The sequence below is a fragment of the Lepidochelys kempii genome, chromosome 9 (genome assembly GCF_965140265.1).
Source record: "Lepidochelys kempii isolate rLepKem1 chromosome 9, rLepKem1.hap2, whole genome shotgun sequence".
Classification (NCBI taxonomy): Eukaryota; Metazoa; Chordata; order Testudines; family Cheloniidae; genus Lepidochelys; species Lepidochelys kempii.
In genome coordinates this window covers 50,386,784-50,400,824 of record NC_133264.1, presented here as the reverse complement: position 1 = coordinate 50,400,824, position 14,041 = coordinate 50,386,784, and the positions used below count along the sequence as shown (strand labels likewise).

At 45.6% G+C, this 14,041-nt stretch overlaps 1 protein-coding gene across 1 annotated transcript in view; it reads right to left on the bottom strand.

The window, feature by feature from the left end:
* The window catches only part of PTTG1IP (PTTG1 interacting protein), a 29,708-nt gene extending 18,470 nt beyond the window's left edge, over window positions 1-11,238 (bottom strand). The window contains exons 1-2 of the mRNA XM_073360317.1: window positions 11,037-11,238; window positions 1,606-1,658 (exon numbers count right to left, since the gene is read on the bottom strand). Of these exons, the coding sequence (XP_073216418.1) occupies window positions 1,606-1,658; window positions 11,037-11,136 (153 nt within the window). The 5' untranslated portion in view covers window positions 11,137-11,238. The remainder of the gene's footprint in view (window positions 1-1,605; window positions 1,659-11,036) is intronic.
* Window positions 11,239-14,041: the final 2,803 nt, after the last annotated feature.

The window sequence follows — 14,041 nt, the reverse complement described above, 5'->3', positions numbered from 1 at the left end:
GCTACATGTGCACAACAAGGACTCTTCAGAGGTGTGACAAGCTTCCAACAACAACTGAAGATGTTGGAGGGACTTCACAGGCTAAGGACATTACTGTTGTAGTCTCTATAGGAGTCTGGCTTGATCTAACTAAATAAACAAAGCCACACAAAAACAAAGCCAAGACAGTGCAGAGAAGCCATGGTACTTTTCCATTATCCCCACTGATGCCACAAAGTTCTAGGCTAAATCTATATTGTGGAAGAAGCAGAAACAGGGCTGATGGATTGTAATCCTGAACTCCTTTTCAAAAGGATTAACAGATCCAGATTTCTACTCCAAGTTTGTAAAAAAAGGTTATGTCAGTTTACTGGATCAGAAAAAGAGAGAAGATTGTGTAAGTAGTGGAAGACATGATAGCTTTGAATTCAAAGCTATCCTTTTTATAAGACCTACAATTCCTGCATAGCCAGCTCAGCATCAGTTCCACATATTTTGAATAGGTAGGTTTGGCTTGGTTGGAACTTTGTAATTGACTAGATGCTTAAAAAAAGCAGTTAAGTGTTAGAGTTTCAAGAGAAGATACAAGAGACTCAACAGTGTTCTACTCAGAAATGCAAGGACAACGTGCATTTCCAGGCATGAGAAATAAACTTGTTTTTGTGTTCACTGTTTCGTTTCATAGAACACTGGAGTCTCTCTCAATTTCTCACTTTCCCACAGTTAGGGAACGTTACAACTCTGAATTTGCAGCTCAGAACTGACTGATATAAGGGACAACTTCATACCTATGAATGTATGGTTTCCCCTAGCCTTAGTACCACTAAGTTTCACCTATCTGCACCAACATTCACCTTCATATGATGAGCAGGTACAAATTCAGAGGCATTCGGAGTTTCTCAGCAAGCCAATTTAAAATCAGAGACCTGACACTAGGCAGTTAGAAAAACACACACGTCATTAGAAGACATTTGAGGTGGAGGTCAAGGCCCAGTGTCACTTTTAAGCCTTCCACAATCTTGTAAGGTTTGTTTCAGTAAGACTACTTCTATACCTGAATTCAAGAGCCAAAACTTTGGATTCCTCCTACCTGTAAAGCCAAACCTCCAAAACTGAGGTGTTTGATAACTTCCCCTACCCCCATCTGAATTCCACTTGGGTCTAGGAGTGCTAGAGGAGACACGCTATTTCCAGCATATCCTCAGATTGTGATCTGTTCTCTCAATCCACTCAGCCCACTGGAGAAGTGAGGCAGTTTAGCCAGCACCCACACAGTGACAAAAAGGAAAAGCAGGACTCCAAACAGTCCCCTAAAATACTGGTGGGGAACAGTAGGTCATCCAAACAAAGAATGTGGCAGAGATCATCAGAACCTGGAGGGAAAGGCAAGGTTCTTCAGGAACCCTTTCCAAGGGTTTGGATTAAACATTTAAAAACAAAACCACCCCACCACAGGTGCTTAGCACTTGCAGCTCCCTTTGAAGTCAGCTGGCATAGTGGCTGCTCCCCACTTCAAAATGCCAAGACAGATCTTTTCAGCTGCTTCGCAAAACTATGAACCTTTGGCAGGTTGACACAGCAAGTTCACTTAAATAAAGGAAATAGATTTGTTTTTCTACTACTTACTGAGACTTTTTTCAGACACTCTTCACAAGTTTTGTTTGTGTATTGAGGACAAGCTGTGGAGAGGAAAGAGCCATATTAGTATTTAGCTAGGCCCATACAAGCAACATTTTGAAAATAAATAATGCCTGAACATTTAACTTTGCTGTATCCTCGCAGCCAGGCCGTACTACATATAGTTTCTAAAAAAACAAAGCAGCATTGCCAGACATTTTTCCTTGACTAATTACTCTACTGTAAAGTACAGCAACTTCTTACCTTATTCCTGTGCACTAGTGCTTTGTCTCAGAGAACTGGAGAAGCAGCACCATACCATCAAGATATTCCCACTCTATTTGCACATATAACATCTATTTGTAGAGGCTCCTTTCCACATAATTATCATCTATTGTTGCAATTCTCGTGCCATTAGTGTAACACAATTTAAACAGTTTCGGGAGACACACAGTCTTGAGACTAGATAGCATTACTGCAAGCTTATTATGAAAAGTCTCTTCCACGCAGGCTCATTCTAGGCTGTTTAACGTTTAACTATGAAAACATGCGAGCTATCATAGATTTAGTCCAATGTTTTATTACTTAATTGTTGGGGAAGCAGGTTATGCCAGGTCCCAATTATCAGATTTGCAATTAAATAAAAGTTTTAAAAAGAACTCCACCAATGTTGCTCAGCCTCCTATTTGCAATGACCCTCTTGATGAAAAAAACAATTGAGCTCGTCTTCCTCTTGGTATGTGAGTTACCCCAAGCAGGAGGCTCAGAAACGTTAGTTGCAGTTTAGTTTTCTTCAAATCCAAGCACACAAAATCCTTCAAACTGCAACAGATCATGGTTTCTGACAAACTCTTCACTACACTCTTCTGTTAATATTATGCCCTGTTCACTGTAATCACGTTCTGTTATCTATAAAGAACAAAACCAAATATAACTGAGGTGAAAATGTGGCGAGAGCATGAATAGTTTCCTGGCTAGTATACTCTGAAACCTATACCCTGAGTGTAACAGCCGTGTTAGTCTGTATTCGCAAAAAGAAAAGGAGGACTTGTGGCACCTTAGAAACTAATCAATTTATTTGAGCATGAGCTTTCGTGAGCTACAGCTCACTTCATCGGATGCATACTGTGGAAAGTACAGAAGATCTTTTTATACACACAAAGCATGAAAAAAATGGGTGTTTACATTGTAAGGAGAGTGATCACTTTAGATAAGCTATTACCAGCAGGAGAGTGGGTGGGGGGAGAGAACCTTTTGTAGTGGTAAACACCCATTTTTTCATGCTTTGTGTGTATAAAAAGATCTTCTGTACTTTCCACAGTATGCATCCGATGAAGTGAGCTGTAGCTCACGAAAGCTTATGCTCAAATAAATTGGTTAGTCTCTAAGGTGCCACAAGTACTCAAGGTATATTGTCCCTGAACTGAAGGGCTTGCATACTTTATTGGTACAATACCTCACTGGTTTTAGGTAGTTGTAAAAAGGTTTCTGTGTTTTTGTCATCGTTTAGAAGCTTAAACATGCTATGTCCGCAGATTTTAATTTACAAAATGCATGCTACCTAGGGAGGTGGTAGAATCTCCTTCCTTTGAAGTTTTTAAGGTCAGGCTTGACAAAGCCCTGGCTGGGATGATTTAGTTGGGGATTGGTCCTGCTTTGAATAGGGGTTTGGACTAGATGACCTCCTGAGGTCCCTTCCAACCCTGATATTCTATGAAATAAAAAATCTTCTAAATCACAGGTCTCCCCAATAGTCCCTATTAACATTCGATAGTCTCTTGGTTACCCTAGTGTGCTATAGCGCCACGTTTCCTCCCTTCAACCAAAACAGAGTGTTAGAAGTACAGGAGACAAGACCTCTAAGAACCCACTTCATTAGAATGCTTCCTCCATCTAGTAAACTTCAGAAAGATTATTTCCTTTTCAAACATAGCATTTGAAGAGCACTTTTAATTACTGAATGTTTGAGGAGTAGTTGAGAATTTTAAAATATCAGCAGTACCCTATTTTGCGAGGAGACAACTTTTCTGACAAGATTTTAGTGAAATTATTGAGCATTCAATCGATGGTCTGTGGAAGATGATGTACTACACATTAAAATATCTTTAAAATATCTTTTGTAAACCAGAAAAGAAAGGGTATTTGTTCATAAGAACATTTGTAGTAATGATTTTCCATTAGCTACAATGCAGCTGGTCAGTTTTGTGTTTTCATTTACAGCGGAGATCAGTCATGTGATTAGGGAGCAGAGCTGTGGTTTCTTTTAGGTTTATATCCTCAGGGTACAGCCCTTGAAGTGAGTCAGCATTCTATGAACATAGGTAAGATAGAGATGTTTACACACCGCTCTACATTTTAGAAGTCAGACTCTGCACTCCTAAACTAGATCTGAAGCAGAGACTTTATCAAGTACTAATATTCACTGTCATTACTACCAAGTTGAAGGGAGTCGTGGAACAGCCACTCCACACCCCTAAACACAGTTACAAATGTTGGGGACAGAAGAGAAATCATGGGACTTTTATGTTAACACTAATTATATAGTTAAAAAAGTACAGTAAACTTGTGATTCAGTCCAAGATCAGTTAATTCAAGCCAGCACTATGTTACTGCTGTTTAGCAAGCCCCAATTTCTAAGACCTTCTGACTTTCCAGTCCTTGAGTTGTTCAATTTTGATTCAACAAGAATGCAGCTTTAGAACAGTTAATTCAAGCAACAAGCTGATGGGCAGCAAATATGCAATTGGTGAAGTTTAAAGTCTGAATTAAGCTACATTTGCTCTTCTGCTGCTTTCTACCAGCTTGTCAGATACTTTGCGTGATACGTCTCATTGAACAAACAAAGATACTGCTAACAACTGTAGCAAAATCTCACAAATCCACACTACTGGGAGAGCCCTAATACAAGATAAAGACCCTTCTACATTATGAAAAAACAACGAGGAGTCCTTGTGGCACTTAGAGACTATCCACTTCATACAGCTAAACTCAACGCCTTGCACGGTGACAGGTTTCAGAGTGGTAGCCGTGTTAGTCTGTATCAGTAAAAACAACAAGACGACTAGGAAAGAGGTCCTTCAAATCATGTTGGCTACCTCAATTTCTTTTTAAAGTGCATCTTAACACCTATGACCTCTCTCACTCTCTCTCACTAGGATACAAGGTGGATAAAAACTGATGATGTTGGGGGGGAGGAAATCAAAGAATTGGATTTTTCCACCTTTACATAAGATTTTTGATTTTAGTTAAATTTTAATAAGTTTTTCTTGTTAAAAATAAATCTGTTTAAAATTCAATCTGAATTTAATGGAAAATATGCTAAGGCCTAAAATTATAATAATTAAAACCTTTAAATAAAAATAAATACCCTGAATCCATGAGCCACTACCAAACACTGAGTTAAAGATTACTTTTCTTTGTAAAGAATCAGGAGAAAAACATTTCAATTTGAAGGGCAAGCTTTATAAGATGGCACAACAGGTCATGTTCTGTATTAAGTGTTTGATCCTGTGGGGTTTCCAGGGGCTGTGCTACTGGGGGTAACAGACTGAAATTCATATCTCACCAGGATCATCCACTGAGCCCACCGGGATAGTCTCATACTCCTATTTTATAGCTTCCCTCTCCCTGAACTCTGATTGGCTCAGTTCTCAAATTATGAATATGTATGACTCCACCCCTCATTCACCATTTTCTAACCTACTAAAACGTACAATTAAGAAGCTGAAAATATTAAACTATAATACTCTTTAAATAAATGTATATCATTATAGTGTACCCTCTTAGGTAGCAAAAAGGTATACCAAATATAGCATAAAGGCTCTATTTAGTTCTAAGTCTACATATTTTAATGACTACACCAGTGAGAATGCATCTTTCTTTATACGAAAGAACTGAAGTACAAATGGAAAAGCTGATTGAAATTGATTATTTAAATCTAGACTTTCCACTTGGTGAATTAAATCACCATTATTTAAATCAATCCACCTGGGTAGGATAGAGAGGTACACTCTTAAAACATACCAGCTTAAACATCTTAAAATTTTAGTGTAGTGATGGCAAGTTGTAGTTTTTAATGTTAAACTGTCAATGTGAACCCTAGAGGGGAGCCTAGGGTTCATCTTGACTAATAATGTGCATGTCCTAGTGTGGACAGACTCTTAGGGCTAGACTACACTGGCAACACTAAAGCGCTGCCGCAGGACTGTTTTAACGTGCCTTGTGTGGTCACGGCGCAGCACTGGGAGAGCTCTCCCAATGCTCTAAAAAAACCCACCTCCACGACAGGCGTGGCTCCCAGCACTGGTGCACTGTCTACACTGGCTCTTCACAGCGCTGAAATTTGCTGCGCTCAGGGGGGTGTTTTTTCACACTCCTGACCGAGACAGTTGCAGCACTGTAAACTGCCAGTGTAGACAAGCCCGTAGTGTAGACAATTTAATACTTTTGCAGTTCTATTATCCAGTTCAGTTTTTCATTTTATTTTGAAAAGCACCTACTTTCAGCCCTAATCTAAGTAGACCTTTATGAGTGCTAAGTAGAGGGCCTGTGAAAGTGACATTCTTCACAAGCTAATCGGGAAGAGCCACCTCAATCCTTGGCCGAGCATTCACTGAAACCTTGAGACAGGCCTAGAATGTTTACTTCTGGTGCTACCTCCTCATACTGTCCCCCACCCATCTTCTGCTTCTGTTCTTCCAACTTGTGCAGCTGTTAAAATGCAGGGTGCAGGGCCAGGTTGTTATTTCACTTGTTGAAGAATGAAGAAAAGCCAGTGTGACAAAGTAGGGTAGTATGCTTTTAGGATGCTTGCTGCCACCCTGCTCTCTTCGCCTTCAGAAGAAACTCTGGGAAGCAGTGACTCTGAAAAGGACTTTGGGGGTCCTAGTAAATAATCAACTGAACATGAGCACCCAGTGTGACACTGACCAAAACAGCTAATGAGATCCTTGGATGTAACAAACGTGAATTTTGTGTGAAAAGAGGTTATTTTACCTCTGTATTTGGCACTGGTGCGATTGCTGCTGGAATATTGTGTCCAGTTCTGGTGCCAACAATTAAAGAAGGATGCTGATATATTGGAGAAGGTTCAGAGAAGAGGCACAAGAAATTAAAGTATTGGCAAACCTGACTTCTAGTGACAGATTGAGCTCTTGAGTCTATTTAGTTTAAAAAAAGAGATGGTTAAGGGGCGACTTGATCACAGTTTGTAAGTACCTACACAGGGAACATATCTAATAGGCTCTTCAGTCTAACAGACAAAGGTATAACAAGATCCAATGGCTAGAAGTTGAAAACGGACAGTCAGACCGGACATGAGGCATAATTTTTTTTTTTTTTTTTTTTTTAAACAGTGAAGGTAAATAAACATTGGAAAATTTACCAAAGGATGTGGTGGATTCTCCATCAATGGAGATTTTTAAATCAAGACTCGATTTTTTTTTTTTAAAGACATGCTTTAGTTCAAACAAGATTTTTTTCAGGGAAGTCCTATGGCCTGTGCTATGCAGGAGGTCAGATTGGTGGATCACAGTGGTCCCTTCTGGCCTTAGAATCTAGGCATCTGGTAGTATTGCTAGATCCCCACTTACTCTTTGATGATCATATAGCAGCAGTCACCTGAACAAGTGCAAACAGGGGTGGAGGTGGTTAGCCAGGCACTAGCCAAGAAGTTGAAACTTTTTCTTTTCAATTCAATCTTTCTGCCATGGCCTATGCCTTTATAACCTGAGGATTAGACTTCTGAAATGCGTGAGAGGGATGCACTTTAAATCAACTCACAAACGGAAACCTGCAGCAAAGGTGGCAGCTTGCTTATTGGAGAAGTTTCTCACAGTCAACACATGACACCAGTGCTTCATGACCTGCACTGCCTGCACGCTGGCTTGAGTGAATGGAAGGGGATGGTTTTGACCAAGAATCTTAAATGGCTTGCAACCTTCGTATTTGAGATGCCTTTCCCCCGGTGCCATGTTAATGCAGCTGCAGGTAGTCAGTCAAAGCACTCAAGTTGGAGTCCCCTCAAGAAAAGAGGGAGCTGTTGGGCAGTGTCAGGGTGTTTTCTGTGATGGGCTGTAATCTTTAAATTCATTCCTAACTTTAGTCAAAAGTCACATGACATCAGGGCACACTTCAAAACCAATCTTCTCGCAAGCTTCTCCTCTTGTCTGGTTTGGGGAAGCCACCTTGTTGGTCTGTAACTGTAAAGTATGTACAAGGAATACATAGCATTTTGGAAACGTTTTAGAGTTTGTGAAAATCTGATCACAAGACCCAAAACCTCCACCCTAAGATTTTGAAATTTGTTAACTAGCAGGAAGACGGTGGAAACAGTGCACTGGGATGAAGGCAGTTACATCAAGTGAAAAATAATGCTTTCAACTCAAAGTATTTCTCACCATCCATCATGTGAGATGCATTCCATACATTTGTAATACCACACTCTGGCAGAGAAATCAGGTAGCCTGCTCAGACTTCTCTGGACCTTCAGGAGGTTAAAATAGAACTGGAGCTTGTTCATGTGTGGAAGGGCACCTCTCAAAGCCTGAAACAGAAGCCCCCTTTATAGCAGTCAGCTATTACTAAGCAGTAAGTTATTACTTCATAGTGTTTCAGAGATACAATCTTATCAATACAGTGAAAAGTTAAAAACTTAGTTATCAAAACTAATAAAATACATAGCAATACACTGTCCTTGCTTTGTTTGTTCGCTTACCCACCAATTCACATAATTCAGTAACTGACATCCCTGCACTGAAAATTCGTAACAACTATAAGAGAACTTCAATATGAACTTCCAATGAAGGGAGCTGTAGCTCACGAAAGCTTATGCTCAAATAAATTGGTTAGTCTCTAAGGTGCCACAAGCACTCCTTTTCTTTTTGCGAATACAGACTAACACAGCTGCTACTCTGAAACCTGTCATTATGCAAGGCACAGAGGGAATAGTGTGTATGGTTGGTTTCACAATGCTGTCTTCGCTAATCTCTCTCCTTAGTCATGTTAGGCATTACTTGTAACACTAACAGGTGAACAAGTTTTCACACAAAGGTGTGATTATAAATTGGTGTTCTGCTAACAAGATAGCTACTCTGAAACCTATCTTGTTAGCAGAACACCAATTTATTTTCACACCTTTGTGTGAAAACTTGTTCACCTGTTAGTGTTACAAGTAATGCCTAACATGACTAAGGAGAGAGATTAGCGAAGACAGCATTGTGAAACCAACCATACACACTATTCCCTCTGTGCCTTGCATAATGACAGGTTTCAGAGTAGCAGCTGTGTTAGTCTGTATTCGCAAAAAGAAAAGGAGTGCTTGTGGCACCTTAGAGACTAACCAATAAATTGGTTAGTCTCTAAGGTGCCACAAGCACTCCTTTTCTTATTGCTAACAAGAGTTTGCAGAACAGGAAAAAAGACAAGAGCCAAGACAACTAATGAAGCTTAAAATTTTAAGCTGACAGACTCAAAAGCCTTCTATTGCAATAAGACGACAGCACAGATGTTTTGTTGTAGCATTATTAAGTCTTTAAATATACAAAAAAGCTAAGTTTTCAATGTTAGTTTTATAGTCACAAGCATCACAAAATGAAACCTATTTCATCAGAAAATCTGTTAAATCACTTCAGAGAGTCTTACAAGAGGGGCTACAAACAAGGCAAGTACTATCAGGAAATTTAGTCTATGTATAGCTACTAACTTTCTTCAGTTATTTTTGATTCACCACAGCAACTTACAAATTCAATGCACATCTTCCAGAAGTTGAGACTGACATTAAAGCCACTACCACAATGGGGACAGACTTCCAAAACAGATGTCATCCGACACAGTTAGCACAGTTCTAGTTTTAAGCTTACATGCTGTCTAACCACATTTTAATGACTTCCCTGATTAGCACACTCCACTCTTTGATAAGGCAAGGCTGTAACAAATAGCCCACTGTGCTTAGAAGGCTAAATACTGAGACCAACTATTGCAAGGTCTTGTCTTCACAGTGAGAAAGGGGTGCGTTCTTCCTCTGTTAGCTGGCAGTGGGGAAAATCCTAACGAAGACCAGACACTAGTGAAGTTGCTATGTTCAAACAAGCAAGTAGCGGTAAAACCCAGGATCGCAACTCCACCAGCTCCAGGGGAAACTACCAATGGCCTTCTCTCCGCTAGAAGCTAACGCGAGTTGTCAACAGCAGCAGTCGCAGGGCAGGGGTGGAGGGGAATTAGAGTCTCAGATGATTGTAGGGGACTGGACACTTGGGGGATGTGTCGGATATGGGGGGAGGAAGAAGAGACACCAGAGGCAGGAAGTGCGGGGCAAGACACCTGGGGGGATCGGGGAGGAAGTGCGAGGCAGGGGGTCCGGTACGGGGGGGGGTTGGCAAGGCGCCAGGGACAGAAGAGATGGGGCCAGGACACCACGGGCTGTGTAGGGCAGGCTGTGGCGTGTGGAGGGAGGTGCGGGGCAGGGGACCGGGGGCTGTGTGGGGCAGGCTGTGGCGTGTGGGGGGGCAGGTGCGGGGCAGGAGATCGGGGGGGGGGGCAGGACAGGACACCGGGGGCTGTGTGGGGCAGGCTATGGCGTGTGGGGGTGGGAGGTGCGGGGCAGGAGACCGGCGGGTCGGGCTTGGGGGGGCATGACACTGGGGGCTGTGTGGGGCAGGCTGTGGCGTGTGGGGGGAGGTGCGGGGCAGGAGACCGGGGGGGGTCCGGCTTGGGGGGGCAGGACACCGGGGGCTGTGTGGGTCAGGCTGTGACGGGTGGGGGGAGGTGCGGGGCAAGAGACGGGGGGGGTCCGGCTTGGGGGGGCAGGACACCGGGGGCTGTGTGGGTCAGGCTGTGACGGGTGGGGGGAGGTGCGGGGCAGGAGACGGGGGGGGGTCCGGCTTGGGGGGGCAGGACACCGGGGGCTGTGTGGGTCAGGCTGTGACGGGTGGGGGGAGGTGCGGGGCAGGAGACGGGGGGGGTCCGGCTTGGGGGGGCAGGACACCGGGGGCTGTGTGGGTCAGGCTGTGACGGGTGGGGGGAGGTGCGGGGCAGGAGACGGGGGGGGGTCCGGCTTGGGGGGGCAGGACACCGGGGGCTGTGTGGGTCAGGCTGTGACGGGTGGGGGGAGGTGCGGGGCAGGAGACGGGGGGGGTCCGGCTTGGGGGGGCAGGACACCGGGGGCTGTGTGGGTCAGGCTGTGACGGGTGGGGGGAGGTGCGGGGCAGGAGACGGGGGGGGTCCGGCTTGGGGGGGCAGGACACCGGGGGCTGTGTGGGTCAGGCTGTGACGGGTGGGGGGAGGTGCGGGGCAGGAGACGGGGGGGTCCGGCTTGGGGGGGCAGGACACCGGGGGCTGTGTGGGTCAGGGGAGGTGCGGGGCAGGAGACGGGGGGGAGGTGCGGGGCAGGAGACCGGGAGCTGTGTGGGGCAGGCTCTGCGTGGGGGTCCGGGCTCTCTTACCTCCCTCCGACGCAGCAGCCGGGGAGGCACTGTCCGGGGCCATTGCCAGCAGCAGTAGCGCCAGCGGGGCGCAGAGAAGGAGCCCGCTGCCCAGAGCCATCGCGGGTCTCGCAGCCGCACAGCCCAGCGCTCGCAGCTATCTCGTCCGGCCCCCGCCCCGCGACCTTCCGCAACAGCGCCGCGAGACCTGCTATTTGCTCGCGGGGGCGCGCGCGGCCGCACTTCGAGAGCCGGCCACGCTCGCCCCCTGCCGGGCAACAGGGCCCGCGCGGCCCGACCATGTCTGAGGGGAGCGACCCGCCTCGGGCTCCGCCCCCCAACCGCGGCCCCGTCCTCGCACCACTCTCAGCCGCCGCCCCCCGTCTCGGGTCCCGCCCCCAACCTCCCTCCAGACTCCACCACCTCCAATTGTTCCCCCACTCTCAGGTCCTGCACTCCCAACCCCCCCCAGCACCACCCCAACGCCCCTTCCCCACACCCCGCCACCTCCCGACCCCTCGGGCTCGATACGTGGAATAATCCCGCCACAGGCCTCAGCACCCGCTGCCTGCCACCCGCCCCTGAAACCCCCTCGCCCATAGTCCCCAAGCCCAATTCCTCCCCACCCCTCCCCGGCCCGATCGCCTCCCGCCCGCTCTCTAACCTCCCCCAGAGCTGAGCTGAGGGCTGTTTGCAGTGTGCTGTGATTGCACTGGCAATTGACATGCAGAGACACCTCGCACACACATCAAACAGGAACTAGTTTAATTCCCCAAACTTCCTACTCACTGTAACCCAGGAGCTGGAGGGGAGCAGAACCTCCTCACTGACCCCCTGGGACGCTGCTGAGCAGTGACGGTGAGACTCTGCTGCAGCCCCCTGAAAATCACCCCCCTACGTTCTGTATCAGGAGTCGGGGAATGTGAAGAGCAGCGATTAAGTGCTGTGGGAATCAACTAGTTGCCACGTTTTCAAGTTGTTCTACAAAGAAAGGTTGGATGTAAGATACTGGTTTGCAAGATCATAACATCTGATCGTGGTTTCTGGTGGATTGCACTCTCTGAAGGAGGCACCAATGATTTTCGTTTGTAGCAGGCACAATGCTCTTCTTTTCACCAGTTGTGATCTTTTGGGTACTGAAGCAAGCAGAGACAGCCTGTGGGAAAACAGTATGTGAAAACACTGTATCATAATGCATATGTACATGGGAACAAGAGTTCTGATAAATTAAAAAGGTGTTTACTAACAGAAAAAAGGCATAGCAAGATCCAGTGATTGGAAGCTGAAGCTAGACAAATTCAGACTAGAAATAAGGCACACTTTTTAAACTGTAAGGATAATTAACTAATGGAACTATTAATTTATAACCCCTTAGATATCATCTGCAGACACCCACAGGTCCGTGGACCACAGGTTGAAAACCACTGCTGTAGTCATCAGAGTGAGGTTGTCTAGCCTGTGTTATGCAGGAGGTCTGACCAGATGATCATAATGGTCCTTCTGGCCTTCACATCTATGAATCTATAAGGCTGAACAGCACCATTCATGCCAATCCTATGATGGAGCGAATAGTATGTTATTCAATTTCAGTCTCCCTTCCATCCCCATCACCTTCTACCTGTTACCTTGTCCCAGTCTCTTTGCTCAGAACAGTTCCAATTTTCCCCATGCACCGTGGCTTTTCATCAGATCTGTCTCCTCCGCCTCACCATCTCCATTCTCCCACTATGGGTTCCCAAGGCCCAGTCTTTTTTCCCCCTCTGAGTTAGTCACAGTGTCCTCACCTCCCTCCGCTCTTTCATAAATATGAGTCTTTCCTCCCTCACTGGCTCCCAGTCCCCACACCCCATTTCCCTCTCCAGCTCTCAGGCCCAGTCTCCTCTCCTAATCAATCCCACTCCACTCCCTTTCCCCCACAGACTCTTTGTCACCTCTGTCAGGCACCTTCCTTTTCTACACTGCTTGGTTGTCAGCAGAGGGTGGTGACCAGGTCACTGAGAGCACAAGGGGAAAGTTTCCATGCTCTCAGTTCTGGTGCCCTGCCCTACACCAGTCTGCAGCAGCTGGGAGCAACAATTGCAGGGAAAGTTCTGCTTGATGCTTGTATCCCTGGGCTTTAGCATGCTCAGTCACTTTCTGGGTATGCATGTGCAGGCTAGTCAACAGCAGGAACTGAAAGAGACAGTATCTTCAGAGAGTTTAGCTACAGTCTACAAAGTCTCTGAACACAAGCAAACTCACTTTTCAAAGATTTGTTCACACTTGGGTGGATTTTCATAGGGGATGGCAAAATGCACATTCCGGACACAACGGCCACCCCATGCCAAGTTTCAAGTCCCTGCACCAAAAGCATGAAGGTGTGAAAGCTTTTAAAAAAAAAAAACTGTAAGAATTTTTTTTTAATGTGGCACAACAATGTATTTTTTCCCTCGCCTCATTCTTGGAAATGGCTGAAACTTTGACAGAAACTTTCCAAAAATATTCAGTCTGAGGCCAGTAGAATTTCAGTCCAAAAGGTTTAAGTTTGGCAAAGTTATAAGCTACTGAAAACAGGAGAGTGAGTTTGTGTGTGTGTGTGTGTCCCGGGGGGGGAAAGGGGGGGGTGAGTGAGCCTGGATTTGTGCTGGACATGGCCCACCTTGATTACCATGCACATTGTAGGGAGAGTGGTCATTTTGGATGAGCTATTACCAGCAGGAGAGTGAGTTTGTGTGTGTATGGGGGTAGGGGGATGAGAAAACCTGGATTTGTGCTGGAAATGGCCCACCTTGATTATCATGCACATTGTAGGGAGAGTGGTCACTTTGGATGAGCTATTACCAGCAGGAGAGTGAGTTTGTGTGTGTGGTTTTTGGAGGGGGGTGAGGGGGTGAGAGAACCTGGATTTGTGCAGGAAATGGCCCACCTTGATTATCATGCACATTGTGAAGAGAGTGGTCACTTTGGATGGGCTATTACCAGCAGGAGAGTGAGTTTGTGTGTAGGGGGGTGGAGGGTGAGAAAACCTGGATTTGTGCTGGAAATGG